The sequence below is a fragment of the Zophobas morio genome, unplaced genomic scaffold (genome assembly GCF_036711695.1).
Source record: "Zophobas morio isolate AGI-343-1 ecotype UQ-CSIRO unplaced genomic scaffold, CSIRO_AGI_Zmor_V1 ptg000020l, whole genome shotgun sequence".
NCBI classification, from domain to species: Eukaryota; Metazoa; Arthropoda; class Insecta; order Coleoptera; family Tenebrionidae; genus Zophobas; species Zophobas morio.
Genome location: NW_026972125.1, coordinates 2,952,660 through 2,977,603, shown reverse-complemented (window position 1 = coordinate 2,977,603; position 24,944 = coordinate 2,952,660). Strand labels below are relative to the sequence as shown.

General features: G+C 34.1%; 6 protein-coding genes across 8 annotated transcripts; 4 read left to right on the top strand and 2 right to left on the bottom strand.

The window, feature by feature from the left end:
• The first annotated feature begins 6,084 nt into the window (after positions 1 to 6,084).
• Positions 6,085 to 7,801, top strand: LOC135131452 (cytochrome c oxidase subunit 6B1). Of its 2 annotated transcripts, none has more exons than XM_064059222.1 (2): positions 6,085 to 6,196; positions 7,449 to 7,801. In XM_064059222.1, the coding sequence occupies exon 2, from the start codon at positions 7,454 to 7,456 to the stop codon at positions 7,697 to 7,699; it is 246 nt and encodes an 81-aa protein (XP_063915292.1). In that variant the 5' UTR covers positions 6,085 to 6,196; positions 7,449 to 7,453; the 3' UTR covers positions 7,700 to 7,801. The 2 variants fall into 2 exon arrangements, with proteins under 2 accessions (XP_063915292.1, XP_063915291.1); XM_064059221.1 differs by lacking the exon at positions 6,085 to 6,196 and adding an exon at positions 7,245 to 7,345.
• On the top strand, positions 6,203 to 7,263 carry LOC135131451 (uncharacterized protein). The gene has a single exon (XM_064059219.1). The coding sequence runs from the start codon at positions 6,490 to 6,492 to the stop codon at positions 7,261 to 7,263; it is 774 nt and encodes a 257-aa protein (XP_063915289.1). The 5' UTR covers positions 6,203 to 6,489.
• Positions 7,802 to 8,032: 231 nt separating the features above from the next.
• LOC135131346 (huntingtin-interacting protein K) lies at positions 8,033 to 8,525 on the top strand. Its single transcript, XM_064059022.1, has one exon. The coding sequence runs from the start codon at positions 8,120 to 8,122 to the stop codon at positions 8,474 to 8,476; it is 357 nt and encodes a 118-aa protein (XP_063915092.1). The 5' UTR covers positions 8,033 to 8,119; the 3' UTR covers positions 8,477 to 8,525.
• Positions 8,457 to 9,022, bottom strand: LOC135131345 (large ribosomal subunit protein mL42). Its single transcript, XM_064059021.1, has 2 exons — positions 8,929 to 9,022; positions 8,457 to 8,878 (listed from the first exon to the last, which is right to left on the bottom strand). The coding sequence occupies exon 2, from the start codon at positions 8,874 to 8,876 to the stop codon at positions 8,517 to 8,519; it is 360 nt and encodes a 119-aa protein (XP_063915091.1). The 5' UTR covers positions 8,877 to 8,878; positions 8,929 to 9,022; the 3' UTR covers positions 8,457 to 8,516.
• Positions 9,023 to 12,771: 3,749 nt separating this feature from the next.
• LOC135131456 (cytochrome c oxidase assembly protein COX11, mitochondrial) lies at positions 12,772 to 13,806 on the top strand. 2 transcript variants are annotated; one of them, XM_064059228.1, is made up of 3 exons: positions 12,772 to 13,542; positions 13,588 to 13,732; positions 13,788 to 13,806. In XM_064059228.1, the coding sequence occupies exons 1-2, from the start codon at positions 12,988 to 12,990 to the stop codon at positions 13,729 to 13,731; spliced, it is 699 nt and encodes a 232-aa protein (XP_063915298.1). In that variant the 5' UTR covers positions 12,772 to 12,987; the 3' UTR covers position 13,732; positions 13,788 to 13,806. The 2 variants fall into 2 exon arrangements, with proteins under 2 accessions (XP_063915298.1, XP_063915297.1); XM_064059227.1 differs by lacking the exon at positions 13,788 to 13,806 and having other exon boundaries at positions 13,588 to 13,764.
• LOC135131455 (tektin-3-like) lies at positions 13,749 to 22,581 on the bottom strand. The gene is made up of 6 exons (XM_064059226.1): positions 22,377 to 22,581; positions 22,176 to 22,330; positions 21,873 to 22,124; positions 21,332 to 21,823; positions 14,050 to 14,427; positions 13,749 to 13,994 (listed from the first exon to the last, which is right to left on the bottom strand). Exons 1-6 carry the CDS (start codon positions 22,413 to 22,415, stop codon positions 13,784 to 13,786), a joined length of 1,527 nt encoding a protein of 508 aa, XP_063915296.1. The 5' UTR covers positions 22,416 to 22,581; the 3' UTR covers positions 13,749 to 13,783.
• Positions 22,582 to 24,944: the final 2,363 nt, after the last annotated feature.

Below are 24,944 nucleotides of genomic sequence, written 5' to 3'. Positions count from 1 at the left end.
CACGGTCCTTTTTCTTAGGTGGATTTAACTACCGTAAATGAACTATTAGTAATCTTGTGTGAGGAATTAAGAACAATCCAGAAACGTTATTCATAATTTGATAAACAAACGATGAGTCCTGACTAAGTGAATCTCATGAAATCTCCTAGCAAGTACTTTTAACATAACAAACTTATGACTGTTAAATTGTGTTAGAACCAGTTAACGATTAAAATCGTAACATGAACTGTGAATTTACAAACAATAAAAGAAATTTACACCACGTGTTATCGTCGGTTGAAAATGCACTTATTTCTGCTTGGAAAAACGGGAGGAATTAGCTATGCGTGTGGGGGAAACTGTGGCGTTGTCGTCGTTACGATTAATTTTCGTTAAACAAAGGCTCTCCTTTTTTATTAACTACCAAACCAACTAAACTTAACCCAGCTTCATTACCGCGTGTTTTCACTCAACACAACAATACAAAATAGAAAAAGCATTTTACCAATATAAATTGTATATGAGTAATATGAATATTAATTACACTACTTTGCCTTTGCTACATTAGAAGTACAGTATACCTAACCTCTATAATCCGAACACACGATTATCCGAACATCCAGTAATCCGAACAGAGGCTAGTTGAAATCGATATCTCTTTAATCTGAACAAAAACTCTGCAATCCGAACTGAAGTCGAAAACTTGCACCTACTTGCAAAAATGAGGCAAGATCTTCTTTCTATAGGTAATTTTTTGAAATTTTTAAAAATTGTGATATTTCAATGCACTGAATGAATTATCTAGTTCTGGAAACTAGATAAAAAAAAAGTTATCGAAGAAATGAGGCCGCAAGTCACTTCTACCCTCGAACTCTACAAGAAAAAGTACTTCGTTAAATTCCGAAAATCGTCGAAAATTGGTCGAAATTTGCTAGTACCTGTCAAATAAATAAATATACAAGCCCCTCCCACCCACCCTTTATTTTCTTTGAAGAGTGGATCATTTGCCAAAATCAGTCTTATTTTAAAAAATACTAGCCCCGCCCACCCACCCTTGTTTCCTTAGAGGATATGTCATTTGCAAAAATCAATCTCATACTTGCGAAGGTAAGACTGATTTTTGACAGATGACATATTCTTTATTTTCTTAGAAGAGTAGGTCATTGGCCAAAATGAGACTTATTTTGGCAAATACTAGCTCCACCCACCCGCCCTTTGTTTTCTTAAGAGAGTAGATCATTTGCCAAAATCAGTCTTATCGTAGTGCGTCTTACTAGATTCTTCAGTTTTTCGATTTTTCAACTTTCGAATACTTCAATTTCTCGCTTTTTAAATTTTCAATTTTTTGATTTGTCTTTCGATTTTTGATTTCTCTGGGCAACTGAAAAAAACTTTCGATTTTTTAATTTTACAATTTTGACATTTTCCGAATTCTCAATTATTTGATTTGTAAAAATATCGAGAAAATGGATGTTTATTTTTTTAATTTTCGATTTTTGATTTTTTGTCGCCGAGTTTTTGGAAGGAAGTAAAAAGCAATTTTGATCAGCGATTTGCCATGTTTACCGGAACTTTAAAACATCTGAAAATTTTGTTCCTAATTTTCAATTTTTCAAGATTTCGGTTCGAATAAATTTGTTCTTTTAGTTAAAAAATCGAAAAATGACAAATCGTGAAAAGGAAAAATTTTAACTTGAGAACTTGAAAAATTAAAAATCAAAAGATTCAAAAATTGTGAAGTTAAAACTTGAAAAATCAAAAAATTGGAATTAAAAACTGCAAAATTGTCAAACAAATTATCAAATGAAATATTCAAGAGTTGAAAAATCTAAAAACTAAAAAAAAGTTAAAACTGGAATTTCGAATTCGATATATAAGATTTGTTTTTTTTTTTTTTTCAATTTTTCGATATTTCAGTTTTTGATTTTCCGATTATACATTTGCACAATTTTCCGATTTCTCATTTATCCGATTTTTCAATTTGTCATTTTTTTATTTTTAAATTTTTTTGTTTTTAGCAAGTGCTGACCCCACCCACCCATGCTTTATTTTCTTAGAAGAATAAGTCATCTGCCAAAATCAGTCTCATCTTGACAAGTACTAGCCCCGCCCACCCTTTACTTTCTTAGAAGAGTGGGTCATCTGCCAGAATCAGTCTTATTTTGACAAGTACTAGCCCCGCCCACCCACCCTTATTTTCCCAGAGAATATGTCATTTGCAAAAATCAGCCTCATGTTTGCCAAGATAAGATTGATTTTGGCAGATGACCTACTCTTCTAAGAAAACAAGGGGTGGGTGGGTGGGGCTAGTACCTTTTCTTAGAAGAGTAGGTCATTTGTCAAAATGAGTCTTATTTTGGAAAATACTAGCCTGGCCCAGCCGCCTTTTATTTTCTTAGAGGGTAGTTTATTTGGCAACTACTACCATTGTGTAAAATTTCATTTTTGAAAAAGTTGTCTAAAAAGTCTGAAAAAATTCAGAGATATATCCCGACGTGCTGATTCCAAAAATATAGCATATTTATGGTAACGGAGCAATATTTTCGGAAAATTCGGTGTGAAATTCATTTTTCTTTATTTTTAAAAATTGCGATATTTCAATTGACGATTCTGGAAAAACGGTGTAAGTTATCGAAGAAATGAAGCCAGAAGTGACTTCTGCGACCCAAAATCTACATGGAAGTATTTAGTTAAATTTCGAAAATCGTCGAGAATGGGTCGAAATTTGCATAAGGGAGGTAATACGAATACATAATGGGAAATTTCATTTTTGAAAAAGTCATCTAAAAATTCTGATTGAGTTCAGAGATATAGATCCCGACGTGATTCGAAAAATATAGCATGGTTGTGGTCACGAAGTAATATTTTTTTCGAATGTATCTTTTCGAAATTTCGAAGTTGTTATTCAATTCCCTTTCAGCTTTTTGGGAAATTCGCTGATCCGAACAAATCGCTATTCCGAACACACCTTTCCCCAATTAATTCGGATTATCGAGGTTATACTGTACTACAGGGCTTTTATAAATGATTCTAAGGGCGTAGTTGGCCATAGATTTCAAAAATCCCGCTTCGCTGACTGAAAATAGTTTATCCTGTTGAACAAGACACTTTCGTAAACGAAGAGTTCGTGCATTCTGTAACTGCTTGTAAGAGAGAATATCTGGCCAAATACCGTGATTTAATGATTCGAGAAACATCGTTAAAGGCCCATATTAGAGATGTAATCAACAGGTTTGTTCGAACTGGCAGTACTAACAAAGAGAAAGCTCGTGGAAGACTTCATCTGAGGAAATTGTTGATAATTTGAGACGACTTGAGCAGAATTGAACAATTGAACAACGGGTTCTAAGTATTGACGAAAGAATGTTGCAGCACATTTTTGAAATTAAAAAGAGAGTTAACATGTGCCTTGAACAGAATGATGAACATTTTCAACATTTATAACTTTCTTTTTATCGTAATGAATTAGTTTTATTTTTTAAAAACATACTGAAGTGTTTAGGCAACCAGTTATACACATGTGTACGGATCTCCGTGCAGTTAAATCTGAGAGGCGGCACGTTTACATGGCCTACTGCGACCCTATAATCATTTATAGAAACCCTGTACAATGCTATGAAGCCGTAATCACTTCAAATTACGCGGCATTGTTTTTTGTGTTTGCTCCGAAAGTTGTCGGTGTGTAAACTGTCAAATCAAGTGTCACTTGTCAGTTTTTGTTTCCGATAATTTTATTTAGAGGGCTCACTACCTATTATTATTATCAGTCAACACGACTACGTATATTATTGCGTGCAGGCCTGGATGTTTACAAAACCCTCTAAAAAATCCCCTAAAGAAAGTTTTGCCCCTAGATTTTACCGAAATCCAAAAAATTTCCTAAATTTCAGGGAAAATCCCCCAGTTGGCAACACTGACCGTGACCGCCACCGAACTGAATGACTCATCTACCAAGCCAGCCAACTTCTACCAACCCTCTCACTAGATACCACCGACAAATTCCCCTAGAGAACTACCAACTACCAGAAAGAACTAAACGTGCACATGGTTGCCTACGTTTAACGATTTTCTTGATTAAATTTTTTTCAAATTCAAATTATCGAATGCGATTTCGTGCCGTTATTAATTTTTTTTTATTTATAATATAAACCTATGTATTTATATTAGATAAAAAAAATGTTAACTGGATCAGTGGTAATAAAATTGTTGTTAACGTATTACGTCTCCATTAATACTCAAAACATACTGTACAGTCATCAAAATTGATTGAGAGAGTTGGTAAACCTGAACTTGAATAATTTGGTTTATTAAGTTGTATAAAAATATTAGCTGTCAGATTTGAAGTTTCAAGTTTCAAATTTCAAAACTGAGTGGCGTCTTTTTTCGACTTTTTTTTTGGTAAAAACATTAGTTGTCAGATTTGAAGTTTCTAATTTTTGTCACGCCACTGAATTCATTGCCATATAACCTTAAACAAATCTGTCATAAAGTTGTGACAAACTTCACGACAAAAACAGGGGGTACCAACTCTCTCAATCAATTTTGATGATTATATATAAAATGACATTTGAAGCCTGAATATTTGCCAGACGTAATTCGAAAACGACAGTTTAGATCTCTTCGTATCGAATTCGGGAGTGTTCGTAATCAAGTAATCGACGCGCCGCAATGGTCCGATCTAGTTCTTCCAAATTCTGATCTTTTCGTGATCGAAGTCAGGTACTGCGTCATAATTTTCTTAAAACGATGACGTCACTTCTTAACAATATCGTTAGTGATTATTACTTTGTCCACGAGCACTTTTATACTAAAAGTACGGACGATTTCGCATAATTTTGGAAAATTAGCGGCAAACACGCCAGAACAAGCAACCGCGTCTGGTTTTCACTGACGATCATCGAACAACGAGTTCCGGACCATAATTACGAGATTCTTGAAGAATTTATACGTCAAATGGTAACAACTTATCCCTAATTCACGATTTTACTTCCACGGCGGCACAATTTCACAAAAAATGTCCAAAATTCGTCGACAAGGGCACTCGCAAAATCGAAAAGTCAAAAACCGACGCACCACTGAACAGTGCCGCAAACCGGCAAACCTGACACTGTAAAAGTAACTAAACTGGATGGATAGAATTTTTAAAATGTAATGATTTGACTTATCATTATCAACTGCTGTGAGAAGTGGTGAAGTCGATTGCCTGAAACTAAGGGGGCATTTATAGATTTTAAGACAGTTTGCGTTTGCGGCAAGATTAAATTTAAATCGGCCTTTTACGTTACTTTTTTGTACCGTACGTCGTCTGTATAATAATTCAGGGAGTGGGGGACACTTGCCTGTATTTTGTATCTACAGTGATAATACGCTGTAGTATCATTGGTTGCCTATCACCAAAATCAAAAATGAAAAATTGAAATTTTGTAAATACTATTGTAAAATTTGTACTAAAGTTAACAACATGATGAGACTAAGAGTTTTTGATTTACATATTTTTGACTTCTATCGACTAACATTTGCACGATTTTTTTTTAAATAAAGATGAAAGTTTTCTGTTTTTTTTGCCACTTATCGTCTTAAAAGTCACAAGATCGAGAGACCTAAAGAAACTTAAGCCTACAAAAATTACATTCCTCGGAAATTACCTAAAATTCTTCAAACCGGCTTTATTTATAGTAGTTAATGAGGACAAATAAAACAACCTAGTCTGACAGCAACTGCCATGTTTCGACGCGGCGCTCATGCAGCGACTTCTCCGTTGAAAAATTGCTTCTTTAATTAAATAAAAATTATTACAGTTTCATAGTAAGAGTTCTTAAAATAAGTTAGCGAGTAATGAGGTAAGACGTGAGGAATGCGAATAGGTAGTAAAGCGTTGACGATGAATTACGACTTTGTAACGGGAGCAACATTTTTTGTTCGATTTATGAAAGGGATAATTTGTTTTGGAATTGTTTTCGTGATTTATTACCGAACAAAGAGGCGGATCGTTGCGGAGTTTACGGAGCGTCAATTTCGAAATGCTGGTGTATAGTTGGTTGCCTATCCGGAGTCGGTAAATACTGGCTTCGTGTCTCGTTTAATCGATCGAGGCGGTGTAGTTCGTCCAGCGTCCGTGTTTCTATCGCGTCGCTCGCGTCACTGCGGAAAATCAGTAAGGAGGAGTGTGGAAGCCATTTTCGTGTTGGAAAAGTATTCGAAAAACCCAAAAAAGCAGGTATACTATCGTAGGAATTAGTTAGCTGTAAGTCATTAAGTTCCGTGGGCACTGAATGCGATAATTTCCCACCTCGGCGTTGCCGCAAAATCGTGCAGTCCCCATCTCGACAACGTCATGTTGTCCATTGATTACCTAATACTTAATCGCCGCTGGGGCCCGAAAGCCCCCCGTACCGCCCCCGGTACACGTAATTCCGCCATCTCCTGACAGTTTTGAAGATTGAATGAATGCCGTCATCCTGCATTAACTATACCTGCAAGTTCTCTTGTAGGTCACAGCAATAGTCAAAGATGAATCCGTCGTCGGCGGGAATCTGGTGCAATCCACCGCCCCCAGGCACGGACGAGGACCTGTCCAATAGCTCGGTCAAAAAGGACAGCCCCGAGCGGGCCATAGACCGAATCGACCCGTTCCTAAAGAGCTCCGAGTACATAAAGTACGAGCGCAAGCTGGAGCACCGGCGGCGGTCGCGCTCGCGCTCGCGCCACCGCCGCCACCGCTCCAGGTCGCGGGGGCGGCACAGGCACCGCCGACGCCGCCACAGCTCCTCGCGGAGCCGCTCTCGCAGCCGCAGCCGCCGCCGCCACAAGCGCAGCAGACATTCCAGGTCGCACTCCCGCACGAGATCGCGCTCGAGGTCGCACAGGCGCCGCAGGAGGTCCAGGAGCAGGAAGCGCTCGCACTCGCACTCGCACCAGAAGCCCGAGCCGCCCGTCGAGGACAAGACGAAGGTCGAGGAGGACGTAGAGGACGAGGAGGAGGAGGCGTCCAACGAGAACATGTTCAAGAACGACGGCTCGTTCATGGAGATGTTCAAGAAGATGCAGGAGGAGCAGAAGAAGAAGGAGGCGGAGAGTGCGGCGGAGAGCAGGGCGCCCCAACCGGCCTTCGGCAAGCGCAGGGGCGGCAAGGTGCTCAAGACAGGAATGGTGCAGAAGACGAAATCGATGAACCAGGAGGAGGGAGACGCGCAAGATGCGTGGACTTTGTACATGAAAGAAGTGAAACGATACAAAGAAGCGTGTTGTGATGACGATTCCAAAACGAGACTACTCGTTAAATAGACTTTTTTATTGTTATTCTTTAGTTTATTAGTTTAAGTTCAAAAATTCGCCGTGGTCGAGATGGACGCTTATCTACGCTTAGGTAATGACGCGCTCAATCACGCTGCCATTGATTTCACTAAAGTCATCCAAATTCAAAGTCATTAATTTCACCTAAGATTTCGACGAGTTCTCTTTGTTTCCAGACACCATGCCCGAGGCTCTCAAAGTGGAAGATTTAAAAACCGCACCTTTTGATCCCCGTTTTCCAAACACCAACCAGACTCGGTATTGCTACCAGAGCTACTTGGACTACTATCGTTGCCAGAAAATCAGAGGAACCGACTACAAACCTTGCGACTACTTCAAGAAGGTGTTCCACTCGATTTGCCCCAACGCATGGATCGAGAAGTGGGACTCCCAAAGGGAGGAGGGCACCTTCGCTGGCAACATCTAAACATTTCGTGGACGTAGATATAATGTAGCTTACATTCTTTTATTATTCAGTGTTATGCAGTGTAAATAAATATCACTTACGTTAATAAAGTAACAATTTAAACTTCTTCTTTACAAACTTCAAACCAAACTGGGGACTTCAACGTCACGGTTGGTACTATTTTTCACGCACAAAACCCAGTTTTTAAAATCTATTTTTTACTTTAATCGAAAGTCGTCTACGTTTTGTTGTTAACAAACACTTTACTGCAGAAATGAAGCCATTTAGTTAAAATTCTGGAATCGAATTTAGTTCGACTTGGTAACTTTTGCCTCTCGATTGGTACCTCCGAACCCACCATCCTTGTGCCTTGACACAATTCGTGACGTCACGCCGCCTTAACCTCAAATCTTCCTCTGTTTTTGCCTAAATTCCCGCACCATGGCAGACGAAGAAACAGTGAACGGCAGCAGCGAAGAGCTGCCCGAGAAGTCCCAGAAAAAAACAGCGAAGTACGACAGCGGCGCCGCCGACTTGGAAAAAGTCACCGACTACGCCGAAGAGAAGGAAATTTCGACCCAAAACGTGGCCGGAGCGATTTCGGCGATCGGCGACCGCCGCAACAAAGAAGCCCTCGAGAAACAGGCGCGCGAGAAAGAGCTGCTCAAAGTCTCCATCAAAAAGGAGGACGTCGATCTCATCGTTCGAGAGATGGAGATTTCCAGGACTCTGGCCGAACGCACGTTACGAGAATACCACGGAAATGTTGTCAACGCACTTGTAGCTCTAACAAACTAATTTATTACGATTTTGTACCATAATTAATAAAATTTACAAATTATAAGTATTCGCGGTCCATTGGGGTCTTTTTGGCGCGCTTGTCGCGGGCTCGGGGGAACCAGCGGTGTTTGGTGGTGTGGGTGATGTTCATTAGTTCTTGTCGGGCTTGCTCGGGAGTCTTTTTGTTGAAGACTTCCATGAGTTGGGGGGTTAGTTGGGTTTTGAGAACTGAGGTCTCAGTGATTGAGACTTCTGGTAAGGGTTGTGTGCACTCGTACGGGTAGTCGAGTTTAGGGTGCCATGCCACAAAGGTGCTTTCGTCGTCGGTGAGGACGATTTTGTGACCCGGGAACTTAGCAGAGAAAAGTCTTCGAGCGATAAAGGTTACTGAATGGGGGTGACATAACCTCAAACTCATTGCTAAAAATTATAAGTTATTACAACAGTGACACGAAAAATGACTCCATTACCAAATAATAATAACTTCTGCAGTCTTAATTTTTATCTAGTTTCGATAATTTTAGGTTTTTAAACTCGACTGCCCAATTTGGTTATAAAATAGTACCAACTTTTAGTGTAATAACAGAGAACCTTGATATAGAGAACATAGAGAAGCGTCATAGTTTAAATTAAATGGCGGTTGAGGACTCCTCGACTTATGTTGGCAACAGTGTTTGTTTCTAACTAGGAATAAAATTAACTAAAGAAAAAAATGTCATAATATTTTTAACGACGCGTTTTACTCTCGACAAATTGACACTAGATTTACCAGAATATTACAAGCTGCTTATTGTTTCCTTCACTTTAATTCAGGTCACACGAATTACAGTTTGTCGTCTGAGAACTTATTTGATCTACAGACCAGAGCGCACTCAGGCCAATGTCGACTCTAAGCGTTCGAAAACCATGATTCCTGATTTGATACACATCCTAACCGGTTTCGACCATAATTTCTTGCTGTTTCAACTTTCGAATTCTCAGTTTTTGGAAATTTTAGTTTGGGGACTTTTCAGTTTCCTCCTATTTATTTTCCAATTTTTGGATTTTACAATTTCTCAATTTTTGGATTTTTCGGTTTTCAGTTTTTCTCTTCAGTTTTACGATTTTTAAATATTTCGATTTTTCAAATTTTGACTTTTATAAACTCTTTATTTGTCGATTTTTTGGTATTTCAAGTTTTTCAAGTTTTCTATTTTTTCAGGTTTCGATTTTTCAACTTCACTATTTTGATTTTTCAATTTCTCAATTTTTCAATTTTGTAATTTCTCAGTTTTTGGACATTTCAGTTTTGGGATTTTTCAATATTTCTGTTTCCATTTTTGACTTCTGGATTTTTCGATGTGTCGAGTTTTTACTTTTTCGATTTTTAAATATTAGATTTCTCAATTTTTTGGTATTTTAATTTTTCAATATTTAAATTTTTAGATTTTTCGATTTCTCGATTTTTCATTCAGCTCTTCCATATTTCAATTTTTCAAATGTTTCGATTTCTTAATCTTTCGATTTTTCGACTTCCCGGATTTAGATTTTCTGTTTTTCAATTGTCGTTTTTTCAAATTTTCGATTTTTCAATTTTTCATATTTGATATTTATAAACTGTCAATTTTTTGATTTTTCAATTAATCGATGTTTTGATTTTCCCATTTCTTGAATTTCGAGGGTTTCGATATTCCTGTTCAATTCTTTAATTTTTCGATTCTTCAGGTTTTTGATTTTTGATTTTTTTATTTTTTAAGGTTTCAATTTTTAGACTTCACTTTTTGGATTTTTCTATTGCTCAATTTTTCGACTTTTTAGGTTCTCAGTTTTTGGACATTTCAGTTTTCGGATTTTTCAGGTTTTCCATTTTTCAGTTTTTCTTTCATTTTTCAGTTTTTCTTTCATTTTTCAGTTTTTCGATATTTCAGTTTTGGGATTTTTCAATATTTTGATTCTTCAACTTTTCGATTTTTGGCTTCTGGCGTTTTCGATGTGTCGATTTTTTTACTTTTTCGATTTTTCAATTTTTCGATTGCTTAATCTTTCGATTTTTCGACTTCCCGGTTTTAGATTTTCTGTTTTTCAATTGTCGTTTTTTCAAATTTTCGATTTTTCAGTTTTTCATATTTGATATTTATAAACTGTCAATTTTTTGATTTTTCAATTAATCGATGTTTTGATTTTCCCATTTCTTAAATTTCGAGGGTTTCGATATTCCTGTTCTTCAATTCTTTAATTTTTCGATTTTTCAGTTTTTGATTTTTGATTTTTTTATTTTTTTAAGGTTTCAATTTTTCGACTTCACTTTTTGGATTTTTCTATTGCTCAATTTTTCGACTTTTTAGGTTCTCAGTTTTTGGATATTTCAGAGTTCGGATTTTTCAGGTTTCCATTTTTCAGTTTTTCGATATTTCAGTTTTGGGATTTTTCAATATTTCGATTCTTCGATTTTCGATTTTTGACTCCTGGATTTTTCGATGTGTCGATTTTTTTACTTTTTCGATTTTTTAATTTTAGATTTTTTAATTTTTAAAATTTTTGATTTTTCGATTTCTCGATTTTTCATTACAGTTCTTCCATATTTCAATTTTTCAAGTTTTCAAATTTTTCAAATGTTTCAATTTCTTAATCTTTTGATTTTTCGACTTCCCGGTTTTAGATTTCCTGTTTTTCAATTGTCATTTTAAATTTTTCGATTTTTCAATGTTTTGATTTCCCAATTTAGATTCCCATTTTTAGTTTTTCTTTCATTTTTCAGTTTTTCGATGTCAGTTTAGGGATTTTTCAATATTTCGATTCTTCGACTTTTCGATTTTTGACTCTTGGATTTTTCTGTGTCGATTTTTTAGTTTTTCGATTTTTCCATTTTTCGATTTTTTAATTTTAGATTTTTTAATTTATAAAATTTTTGATTTTTTGATTTCTCGATTTTTCATTTCAGTTCTTCGATATTTAAATTTTTCAAGTTTTCGAATTTTTCAAATGTTTCGATTTTTTAACCTTCTGATTTTTCGACTTCCCGGTTTTAGATTTTCTGTTCTTCAATTCTTTAATTTTTTGATTTTTCAATTTTTCGATTTCTTAAGGTTTCTATTTTTCGACTTCACTTTTTTGATTTTTCAATTTTTCAGTTTTAGGATTTTTCAATATTTCAATTCTTCGACTTTTCTATTTTTGACTTCTGGGTTTTTCGATGTGTCTACCTTTTTACTTTTTCGATTTTTCAATTTTTGGATTTTTAAATTTTACATTTTTCAATCTTTTGATATTTTAATTTTTCAATATTTCTTAATCTTTCTATTTTTCGACTTCCTGCTTTTAGATGTTCTGTTTTTCAATTTTTCGATTTGTTAATTTTTCATTCCCGATTTATCCAGATTTGATTGTTCAGGTTTTCGATTTATCAATTTTTCCATTTTTTATTTTGGCCTATAAGTTGAAACTTTTAACTTTTTGTTTGTCGATTTCTCTATTTTTCGATTTTTCGACTTCATCACTTTTCGATTTCTCGTTGCTTGGATCTTTCAATCTCTCAATTTCTCAATTTTTCGAATTTTTAAGTTTTTTGATTTATCGAGATTTGGATTTTTCGATATTTTGATTGTCAATTTCTCAATTTACAAATTGTTCCATTTTTTTAACTTTTCGATTTTTCGATTTTGACCTATTTCGGTTTCTCAATTGTTCGACTTTTCCACTCCACGATTTCTTGATCTTTTGATTTTTCGATTTCTTACTTTTTCGACGTTTCGATTTTTCAATGTTTCGGTTTTACGATTTTTCGATTATTAGATTTCTCGATTTTTCGAATTTTCGATTATTTTAATTTTTCATTTTTTTTCTCACTGTTAATATCATACAGTGTATCGAAAACAACCACAAAAATTGTCACTAAAAACATAAAAAAAAAAAATCATACAAAATAGAACACAGTGTTTCTAAAACGTTTTCCAGAAAAAAATCCATTGGGTTATTATGATTTCAACAATATTCTTAGTTTAAGACGTTTTGTTAGTATAAAACACAAATAAAGAATTAATTCTTAGTTAAACAAAATATGTAAAATCACCTATTTAAATATGTCCCAAAAATATTCACTTCTAATCTAAACCAACCAAATCGCTTCTGAACGCTTAGAGTCGACATTGGCCTGAGCGCGCTCTGGTCTGTAAATCAAACAAGTTCTCAGGCGACGACTTGTAGTGAATCAAGTTTTTTTATTGGCATCGACTATTTAAATTTGGCGCTTGAGGACTCCAATGTCAATAAGGGTGGTTTTGCAAAATCAACCTGTATGTCGCATCTATAATAATCTATGGTAATAGTGAAGTCACCAGAAAGAACCAAAATGTTGAGGTTATAAAACAATTTAATTCTAAGTGTGAATTATTTAAACAATTTAAATAAATTTTTAATAACCGTGAAATCTCATTAGTGTTGAGCGCTCGTACATTCTTCCAAATCTGTGTAAATTTCACCAGCTACTATAAATAAAAGTGAGGTTATGTGTAAATCATGTCTTAAAACCACCTTTCTGACTAAAAAACACCATGTCTCCGCTTAAAATACACCGATTCGTGGTAAACTTACTCCGAGTGACTTGTAACAACCAATTTTCGGCAAAGACTCGCGTTTTTCACGGCAGCCCCCATCTCCAAAAAAACACAAACAATACCCAAAAAACCCGCATTAAATCGACGTTGTACTATGCGACGGCAGCGGGAGTGGTCACCGCGGGGCTTAGCTACGCTGCAGTCCCTCTATACCGTCTTTTTTGCCAAGCCTACAGCTATGGGGGCACCACCCAAACCGGCCACGACGCCGCCAAAGTCGAGACAATGTCGGCAGTGAAACACCGCCCCATCAAAATCAAATTTAACGCCGACACCGCCGCTAGTATGCGGTGGAACTTCCGCCCGCAACAAAGCGAAATTACGGTGCGCCCTGGAGAGACAGCTCTCGCGTTTTACACGGCGAAGAACCCCACTGATAAACCTGTGATTGGGATTAGTACGTACAACGTAGTGCCTTTTGAAGCCGGACAGTATTTTAATAAAATTCAGTGTTTTTGTTTCGAGGAGCAACAACTGGACCCCCATGAAGAGGTACAAAGGTTATGTTAGTAATCAGTCGTGACGGTGATTTTGTAGGTGGATATGCCGGTGTTCTTTTACATAGATCCGGAATATGTGGATGACCCTTTGATGGAATTTATTGATGAAATCACGTTGTCTTATACGTTTTTTGAAGCAAAAGAAGGGTTGAAGTTGCCAGTGCCATCATTTGTGAAGTGAAGTAGGTGATAAATAAATTGTTTTATTAGCGCATGTTTTATTTAAATGGTTTTTAGTATTTGATTGTGGCTGTGATGGGGAATGAGCGTCTCATACCCATACATTTCTCTCTGTCAATGAACAATGAATTGACTTTGTTGTGTAAGTCAGTCTCGAAGTTAGACCGTGTTTTTAGAAGTTGTTGGTGTTGAGCTTCCGCCTCTTGCAACTTTCTGTGTAGATATTCAATACTGTCTTGGATATCTACAACTTCTTTTACAAGTCTGAAAGAATGGTGTGAAGATTTTAAAGATTTTGGTTAATAGTGATGGGGGTCACCTGTCTTGCGCTATGTCTCTACACAGTTCGACGTTCTTTCGATGCGTGCGGGCCTCCAACCTCGTATGAGCCACCTTCATGGGGTTACTCTTATCCATGATCGCCTTCTTCAGCAGCTCTATATTTTTCTCAATATCAAAAATCTCTTGTTGGATTTGGTGCAGGTGCATCTGGAGCTTGCTCTTAGCTTCAAGGGTTTCAGCCGCCCTTCGAGCTAGAGCATTGTTAGTATTACTCCAAGCATCCCACACTTCAATAGCCACCACATTTATTAAATTCTCGGTGTCGGCGACAAGTTGACCGCATTTGCCCCTTTCAGACTGTGACCTTTGCACAATCCTGTTACTATTTTCGGCCCAGCTGGCCTGCGTGGACACCCTATAATCAAAAATCGCATAAATTGTGACCACAAGACACTAAAACTTAAATCATACCATTGTTTAAGTATATTATAGTTGAACAACCTAATACAAATTTTACTTCGCCTAAATAGTGAGCTTTAGGACAAGGAATCCAGGGGGCGTGGGACAAATTTTTCGTCAACGCGCATTTTCACTACAGTGAGCCAACGTATTAGGTTTATTTTACTCTAAATCAGATGGCGCCATCAAACATTAGCAAAGGCAAACACCCTTCACTCTGCTCTTATACGAGGAGTTATCCATAAATCCATAATTAACATTGTTCCGTAAACAGTAATGTGTATAAACATATATGTACAAAATATGAAGCAACGCGTTGTAACGTGATAAGAAAGAATTGAATTTAAATGAATTTGACGCATATTTTTATTTGACTATATCTGAAGACTGACAGAAACTTTCCAAGGGTTTTTAAACTGGTATAATTGTTTAGTTTTACAAGATTAAAGTAAAACAAGATTTTAAGTAAAATTTAGATTCGTGGTGTTACAAAAATATTAACACAAAATGAAAATATATGTTCAAAGTAAATAACAGAATGACATAAACTTTCGGCGTTAACATTACAAATAATTACAAGAGAGAAAAAAACGCATAAAGAACTTAGAGGCATGTTTGTAATATCGAGTTGTTAAAGGCTGGTTTGAAGACTGTTTGTTTCTATGAAAAACAATTGCTGTTATCGGACATTTTGGTAGATTTTGTTCCAAAAATACGAGATAACTAATTGTTTCTTGAACTAGTTTCCGTAACTTCTAAAATTTAAAAAGGATACGCCGTTCTGCTGTAATAAAATCTAGAATAAGGTCAAAATCACACTAATATTACACCTGATTTTGTTAACCACATGAATATAATTTACATTAAAATAAGTTACAGACATTGTTTGAAATGTTTATTATAGTTCGAAAACAAGATAAAATAAATAAATAAATAAATAAATAAAATGTGCAGTTTATAAACTTCAGAATTTTAGTATAAAAATAATCATCAAAAATATTACGCCGAAAGCACTTCTTCAAGTGTTATTTATTTTTTTTAAGATGTCTTATTTGTCAGCGTTTCCAAAATTTTCTTCTTTGCACAGGTCAACTAATTTTTCGTAAACCGCATTTTAAAATTTTTGTTATTGTATTTTTTACTTTTTAATTTTCTAAGGCATGAAAAAATCCCATATAGGTTTCTATGAATTTATTAACGAAATCAACTGAGAACTTGCGCGCCATTTTGTGTTAATTAATACCAATAGTGATTATGATAATTTTATAATTATCATTTTAATGAAATTGTGTTCTTCACTTCGCGAACGACAGCAAACAATTTAAAATTACCGTTAGTCAAGCACCTGAAAATCCATCTCTCCCAAATATGTCTTTCTTGGCACGATTTGTAATCCGAAGTCTCCCTCCACATGCAATTTTTCGTCGCCTGAGAACTTGTTTGATCTACAGACCAAAGCACACTCAGGCCAATATCGGCTTTAAGCGATTTATCTATAAACCGATATTCGTTAGGGTTGATGTGATACACATCCACTACGAAGAACTAACCCATTTCGACCACTGGACTTTACAACGAATAAGTGAACAAAGTTCTTGAACACCTTAACGATTTAATACATAATGTTCCCGAATGACAAAATTTACATTTCAAATTGTATTATCAAATTACACTCTCCAAAATTTGTCACGAACAATGAAATGACGCAATCTCCAAATTTTACAATAGTAAAATTGTAAATTCGCCCCGTTTACGGTTTATGCATCCGTGTCGAGTTTTCACCTTAGACGTCAAGATTTTTCGAAAAAAAAATCAACATTTTCCAATTTATAATGTTATTTAAATTTTAGAAAGTAGAATAGTCCTGATCTTGTGATTTATACCTAAATACGCTATTGGGATTTTTCGGCTTGTCAATTTCTCGATTTTTCAACTTTAAATGTCTCAATTTTTCAATATTTCAATTTTGGGCTTTTCTGATTCCTCCATTCCTTAAATTTTCTATTTCTCGATTTTTTTATTTTTAGATTTCTCAATCTTACGATGTTTCAATGATACGATTTCTCAATTTTTGTCCTCTTCAATTTTACGGTTTTTAAATATTTCGATTTTTCAATTTTTCAAATTTTCACGTTTCTAAATTTTCAGTTTGCCGATTTCTAAAGTATTTTTTTTATTTGTCCATTTCTGGATTTCCTAAAGTTTCGATTTTTCACATCTTCAATTCTTCAATTTTTCGATTTTTTAAGATTACGATTTTTCAATTTTGCTTTTTTAGATTTTCGATTTCTCAATTTTCCAATTTTTTAATTTCTCAATTTTTTGAATATTTCTTTCAGTTATGAGATGTTTCAATATTTCAATTTTTCGACTTTTCGATTTTTGAATTGATGGATTTTTTTTGATTTCTCGCTTTTTTCCTTTTTGGATTTTCAATTTATTGTAAACTTTAGATTTTTCAATTCTGGGACTGTTTAATGCTTCGATTTCTCAATTTTTAAACTTTTCGATGTTTTAATATTTCATTTTTTAAAATTCTAGGTTTTTCGATATCTCGAGTTTTCAGTTCTTCTATATTTCAATTTTTCAATTTTTCGATTTTTTCAATTTTAATTTTTGATTTTCCAGTTTTTCTTTTTTAAAATTTTTCGATTATTCAATTTTTTAATTTCTCAATTTATCGAATGCAGATGTTTCGTTGTTTTGATTGTTCAATTTCTCAATTTTTCAATTTTTAACTTTCCTTTTCGGCTTCCGACTCCTCAATTTCTCGATCCTCCGATTTTTCGATTTCTCGAAGTCTCAGTTTTTGAATTTTTGGATTTCTCGGTTTTTCGATTTTTTTCTTTTGAGCTTTTCAATTTCTGGATTTTCCAATTTTTCAATGCCCCGATTTTTCAATTTTTTAAATTGAATTGGATCTCTCGATTCTTCAATTTTGCGATATTTTAATTATTCATTGTTTTAAATTTTAGTTTTTTCGATTTCTCGATTTTTTGACTTTTCAGTTCTTCAGTATTTAAATTTTTGAATTTTTCAAATTTTTGCGTTAAATTTTCAGTTTTCTGATTTCTCAATTAACCACTTTTCAAAGTTTCGATTTTTCAGTTCTTCAATTCTTCGAGTTTTCGACTTCGCTTTATTGGTTTGTCGATTTCTCAATTTTTGGAGATTTCTTTCAGTTTTGATATTTTTCAATACTTCGATCCTTTCATTTTTCGACTTCTAGATTTTTCTATTTTTAATTTTTGGATTTTCGGTTTTTTGTTTTTTATTTCAATTTCTCAATTTTTCAACTTTTTCATATTTTAATTTTTAAATTTCTAGATTTTTCAGTTTCTCGAGTTTCCAGTTCTATATTTTAATTTTTTAAATTTACGAATGTTTAAATTTTTTGAGATCTCAATTCATTGAGATTCGGATGTTTCGATGTTTTGATTATTCAATCTCTCGCTTTATCAATTTTTCCATATTTAAGTTTTCGATTTTTCTATTTTGGCGTACTTCGGTTTCTCAATTTTTTGATTTTTCGACTCCTCGATTTTTTTTTTGTCTTTTGATTTTTCGATTTCTCGATGTCTCAATTTTTGAATTTTACAATGTTTCGATTTTTCGATTTGTTGGTTTTTAGATTTTTTGCTTTTCGGTTTCTCGATTTTTCGATGTTTCGATTTTTGATTTATCCGATTTTTCAATTGTCCAGTTTTTTAAATTCTCGACTTCTCGATTCGTTGATTTTTCAGTTTTTCGATTACTAAATTTTAGATTTTTTTTTTTGATTTTTTGACGTTTGGATTTCTCCATTTTTCAGTTTTAGGATATTTTAACTTTTCAATGTTTTAAATTTTAGATTTTTCGATTTTTTAGTTCTTCAATATTTTTTTATTTTTCAAATTTTGACGTTTCTGAATTTTTAGTTTTCGGATTTCTCAATTAATCTATTTTTTTATATTCCCATTTCTCCACTTCCATAAGTTTCGATTTTTCAGTTCTTCGGTTCTTCAATTTTTCGATTATTCAGGTTTTTGATTTTTCAATTTTTCGATTTTTACTTCCCGAGCGTAAGCAAAGGAAGTATTGTAATCGAGTCCGTCGGCCGACTCTCTACTTTTACGTTTTCTCGATCTTTCATGACCCCTAGAAGACGAAGAAATAGGTCTCCCATTTCCGTCTGTCTGTCCGTCCGTCTGTCCGTCTGTTGTCCCGGATTTTTATTAGACAGATAATCTCCGAAAGTACTCGACCGATTGTTGTGAAATTTTGTATTTATATTAAGAATATCATGTAGATGGTAAAACGCTAACCAAAATTTGTCTAATCATCCCCACCACTAATGCGATGACGTCACTTCAAAATTGTACATAGTAAATGGGGTTTCAATTGTATAAAATAACATAGTCCTACACATGTAGTTTACAACTCTGAATCGACTTTTCACCCGAAACGTCCAGATTTTTGGAAAAAAAATCAAAATTATAAAACAACATTTTGAAATTTAATTTTTAATCTGCTAACCAGAATGCTTTGAAATGTTGCAGATGTTTTAAGGCTATAAAGAGCATCATAAATCTTTAGTCAAAAAATATTTGCTTATCCCCTCCAAAAACTTGATGACGTCAGCTCAAAAGTTTGTGGAATAAATCCTATCCAAAATGTACAAAATATGGTGAGTCTCTTCTTGTGATTTATCATTCCATTCAAATTTTTTCGATTTTCATATACAGGGTGACTCAAAAAAATTAATGAATGCGTAAATTTATTTTATTGATTTAATCAGGAACTACAAAACCGAATGCTTTGAAATCTTGCAGATGTTTTAAGGTTATAAAGAGCATAATAAATTTTTAGTCAAAATATATTTGGTTATCTTCTACAAAAAACTGATGACGGCAGCTCAAAAGTTTGCCGAATAAATCGTATCTAAAATGTACAAAATATGATGAGTCTGTACTTGTGATTTATCATTCCATTCATATTTTTGGATTTGCATATGCAGGGTGACTCAAAAAAATTAATGAAGGCGTGAATTTATTTTATCGATTTAATCAGGAATTACAAAACCGAATGCTTTGAAATCTTGGGAATATTTTAAAGTTATTATAAGCATGGTAAACTTTTGTTCAAAATGTATTTGTTCATCCCTCCTAAAAAAATTGATGACGTCACCCTTAAATTTTGCTGAATAAATCCTATCTAAAATGCAAAAAATATGATGAGTTTGTACTTGTGATTTATCATTCCATTCATATTTTTTAGATTTTCTTAAGAGGTGGTTCAAAAAAATTAATGAAGTCAATTTATTTTATTGATTAAATTAAAGGCAACACTTATTATTAGTATTACACCCCAACCAACCCAATTTGGTAGACACAAAATTTGTTAAAGGAAAAACTCGGTTGAAACATAAGGGTAGCACGCTTATTTACATCGACTTTAACATTACAGACCTGCATTTGTTTTATGCGTTCACTTGATTCCGCGAATGTGAAATAGACATGTTTATAATCAACCAATTGTGAATTTCACCGTCAAGAATTAAAATAAAACCCAATGTTTTATATAATAAGCGGAAGTCGAAGCAATAAAACCGACGGTCGTTTTGTTTACAGTTTCTCTGTTTGGCTCTCACGTATGCTGTTACGCCTGTCATCTTAAATTAAGAATGTTTATACATACACGATTTTCAGTTGCCTCTGATACGTAGGTATACGTGAGTAAATTGTTTCGTTATTTTATTGATTATTACAAATCAATATTCAAACGACCCAATTCATTTTCCCGAAAATTTGAGAATATAATAATTTTATTCTTAGTATTACACTACATCTATCCCAACTGATATACGTGTCCTTGCAAAAATGTTGATGACGTCATCGCAATTTTTTTTTAAATTCCCACTACAAAAATGTAATGAGAAAAAAAACACAATAGGCATGCAGTCGTCAAGTTTCCGACAGCGAGGGAAGTACTGTCTAAACTCTTTAGACCAATTTTTTAAGTTTTCGATTATCCAATTTTTTTTATTTTTCGATTTTCCAATTTTTCGATGTTTCGATTTTTGAATTAACCGATTGTTCAATTTCTCGATTTTTAAATTTTAGATTTTCCAATTTTCATTTTTTTGATTTTTTTATGTTTCGATTTCTCGATTTTACAATTTTCCCATGACTGAATTTTTCAGTGTTTTAAATTTTCGATTTCGAGGATTTACTGTGTTACACTAGTCAACAGTCAATACTCATCAAGAACGATTATTGCTGTGCGTTAAAATGCCTACATACTGATAAGCACTTACATACAAGACACATTTAAGGCTGTTTTAAGTCTGCTAGATATAATTTTTGCAATTTTAAATTTATTTCTTGATGTCTAAATCGTATATATTTAAATGGTGATGAATATTTTGTGATACAATCTTAGGATAAAATGCATTTTAGTTTCAAAAATAATATGTATTTAATGATTTGACTACTGTTAATAAAAAAAATACGTAAGAAGATGTTCATATTGAATTAATTTGGTGTTCATAGTTTGATGATAATCCATAGTTATTCTGGAGGCAAATTAGATGACTTGTTACTTATTAATTAAAGTAGTGGTCGTTTAATTTCGTATACCTTTAAAGTGGACGAATTTGTTTATTTTGTGACTGCTCCCCGTACAACTTACTGATTAATGCGTCCGTTTACTACCTTGTCGACATCACGTGCTTACGGACTATTTTTACCCCCTTTCGTAAGGTACCGCCACTTCATAGTGAAGCGAGTGAGATGTAAAATATATATTCATTCTTTTCTGCATGGGAAAGTGATTGTCCGTATAGGTTGTCCAACTATAATATACTTAAACAATGATCATACGTAGGGTCATATTTTTCAATCCCTCCATAGTAATTAATCCCTTTGGAAAAGTTGTTGAGTTGGTGGCACATGTTATCGATACCGAGAGCCCCCTCCTTGCTCCTCACGTCAGTTTCCAACTCGTGCTGCGCAGCTCTGATGTTTCTAAACTGGTCTTTCAATTTTCCAAATAGACACTTAAGTTTCTCTTGAGCGTTGCGGTAAGTTTCCACTTCTTTGAGGAGACATTGCTCAGGGTGGTCGTGCACTAGGTCAATCCCTTGTCGGTTTTCGCGCTGGTAGAGACACTCCTGCGCTATGTGCAGGGGGCCCTCTATATCAGCCACTGCCTTCTCGAGATTTCTTCGGGCCTCTTGCAACGAATCTATGTGACTCAGGAGCCGCTCTAGCTCAGTTCGCGCTTCGTTTCGCCAAAACGTCAAGTCGGTGAGTCTTTCACCAAGCCTGCGCCCCACTTCGCGCTGTCCTTGCGAAGTCTTTTCGTCGGTTTCTCTAAAATTTATTTCGTCAACTTGTTCACAATTGATAATTAAAAACTAACCTCATGACTCTAATAAATTCGCCTCTGAGCCGCTCCGAGTAGTTCCTATTCGTATCCGACTCGTTGTAATTCCGCAGATTGTTGTTTGTCCACTCAACTGGGGTGTATCTCGTGTACAAAGCCGCCCTAGCTGCATGCGCTGGGTTCCGCTCAAACCCTGTTACCAAATTGGGGAACTTGAGGGGCTCGGTGGCCATGCCGTAGGGGGTGTAGCACGGGTCTATGATGGAGTTCGTGACGGGTTGGCTGGGTCTGAAAATCATCTCGTTACAAAACGCGATAGTGTGGAAGGTAAAATCGTACAATGGGGTCACTTCTACGTTTTCGTAACCCAGCGTGGGTCGCCATGGGTGGGGTCTGGGGGTTTGGTAGTACTGGCCGATGCGCACGGGGATCGGGGGCCCGGCGAGTTGTTCCATGCACGGGTCTGCGACTACGGAGCTCCATGGTTGGAGTTGCTGAAACGGGGGGGTGAAAATGGTTCTGGTGACGGTGGAAACTTACGGAGTACAGGACTGTCTCGTTTTTGGAACTCGTAGTCATTGTGGGCGCTTAAAAAAAAAACAATTCGGAGATTGTGGAATTTGGAAGTGTCAAACAAAACATTTGAATGGGAGTAGGGGATTTAGTGTTTGGGGGGATTAGGTTGGTAACGTTTCGAAAATTAAAATGGTGGAGGCGCCGGAATAAAATTTATTTCTTTGTTATTTGACGACTTGCAACAAAAATAAGCATGGATTTGTAATCTTGAGGAAATTTCGGTTCAGACAGATGCCTTTTCGGGAATAATTGAGCGGTTTTTAAATTTTGTATGAAAATGGTGAAGGCGCCGGAAGAAAAATTAATTTTTGACTTATTTGTGGGGTTTGAACAAAAGTGAACACAAATTCGTAATTCCGAGGAAATTTTGGTTCAACTGGATGCATTTTTGGGGATAATTGAACGATTTTTTAATTTTGTGTAAAAATGGTGGAGGCGTCAGAAGAAAAATTTATTTCTGAATTATTTGAGGGGTTTAAACAAAAATGTGCACAGATTTGTAATCCCGAGAAATAAAATATCGAAAAATTAAAGAATCAAAAAATTGAAACATCAAGATACCAAAAAATCGACAAATCTAAAAAACTAATTAAACTGAAAATCAAGTCATTTTGAAAAATCAAAATATTCAAAAATCCCAACACTGAAACATCGGAAGCTTGAAAAAGCGAAAAATTGAAAATTCCAATACATAGGAGTAATTGAAAAATTCCCAAAATTGAAATGTTGAATAAATTGAGAAATCGAAAACTTGAAAAATCGAGAAATTAAAAAGAAATCGAAACATTGAAATCCATCTAAAAAAATTTGGAACTAGGAAATTAAAAATAGAAATCGAGAAATCATGACATCAAAAAATCGAAAAATCTAAAAACCTAACCTAAAAATCGAGAAATTTCTAAAAATCGAAATATTGAAAAATCCCAAAAACTGAAACATCGGAAGCTTGAGAAATCGCAAAATTGAAATATCGAGAAATCGAAAAGTCTAAAATTAAAAGATCGATTAATTGTAATACTGGAAAACCGAAATCCGAACGATGAAAAATCAAAGAAAAAAACTGAAAAACTTCCAAAATTGAAATGTTGAAAAATTGAAAAATCGGAAAATCGAGATGTCGAAAAATCGAAAAATTAAAATACATATTAAAAAATATAAAATCGGGAATTCGGAAAATGGAAAATTCGAAATTGTAAAATTTGAAAAATTCAAAAGCTAAAAAACTAGAAATCAAGATATCGAAAAATCTCAAAAACTGACTGAACTCAAAATCGAGACATTTTGAAAAATCGAAATATTGAGAAATCCTAAAAGTGAAACATCGGAAGCTTGAGAAATCGAAAAATTGAAAAATCGAGAAATCGGAAAATCGAAAACTTGAAAAACCCAAAAGTCGAAAAATCAAAAAATCAAAAATCGCAAAAATCAAACAATCAAAAAAATTAAAAAAAAAAATAAATAAAAAGTCAAACAATTAAAAAATCGAAAAATGAAAATATCGAAAAATTGAAAATTCCAGTACATAACTGAAAATTTTCCAAAATTGAAACTTGAAAAATTAAGAAATCGAAAACTTGAAAAATCGAGAAATCAAAAAGAAAGCGAAAAATCGAAACAATGAAATTCATGAAAAAAAATTTTAAACTAGGAAATTAAAAATAGAAATATCGGAAGCTTCTAAAAATCGAAATATCTAAAATTTTAAAAGTCTAAAAAACTGAACTCAAAAGTCGAAAAATCGGAAAGTCAAAAAATCGAGAAAGCGAAAATTAGAAAAATCGAAATTTTGAAGAATCGACAAACTGAAGTAAAGCCCCAAATGAAAATCGAAAAATTCAGTAATCAAAAAATCAAAAATTTTAAAAATCTAAAATCCAAACGTCGAAAAACCAAAAAAAACACTGAAAAATTCCCAAAATTGAAATTTTGAAAAATTGAAAAATCGAAAACTCGGGAAAATCGAGAATATGTAAACCGAGATGTCGAAAAATCGAAACACTAAAACACATTAAAAAAATTAAAATCGGGAATTCGGAAAATGGAAAAGTTGTAAAATTTGAAAAATTCAAAAGCTAAGAAAACCAAAAAAAAAACCTAGAAATCAAGAAATCGAAAAATCTAAAATTTAAAAAATGAAAACATGGAACATCGAAATATTGAAGAATGGAAAAACTGGTCAGTCGAGAAACTGAAAAATCCCAAAACTGGAATGTTGAAAATTTGAGAAAACGAATAATTGGAAAATCGAGAAATCGAAATTGAAAAATTGAATATCGAGAAATCGAAACACCAAAATATCGAGAAGTTGAGAAGTCAAAAAATTGAAAAATTGAGAAATCAAAACATCCCAAATCGAAAAATTCGAAATTGAAACATTTCAAATTGAACTTCAGACGAACCAAAAAATGTAAAATCGTAAGTCAAAAATAGGAAGATCGAGAAATAGAAACATCAAAAAAATGAAAAGTTTAAAATTTAAAAAATCGAAAAATTAAAAGATCAGAAGATTGAACAAACGATAAATTGAAAAAT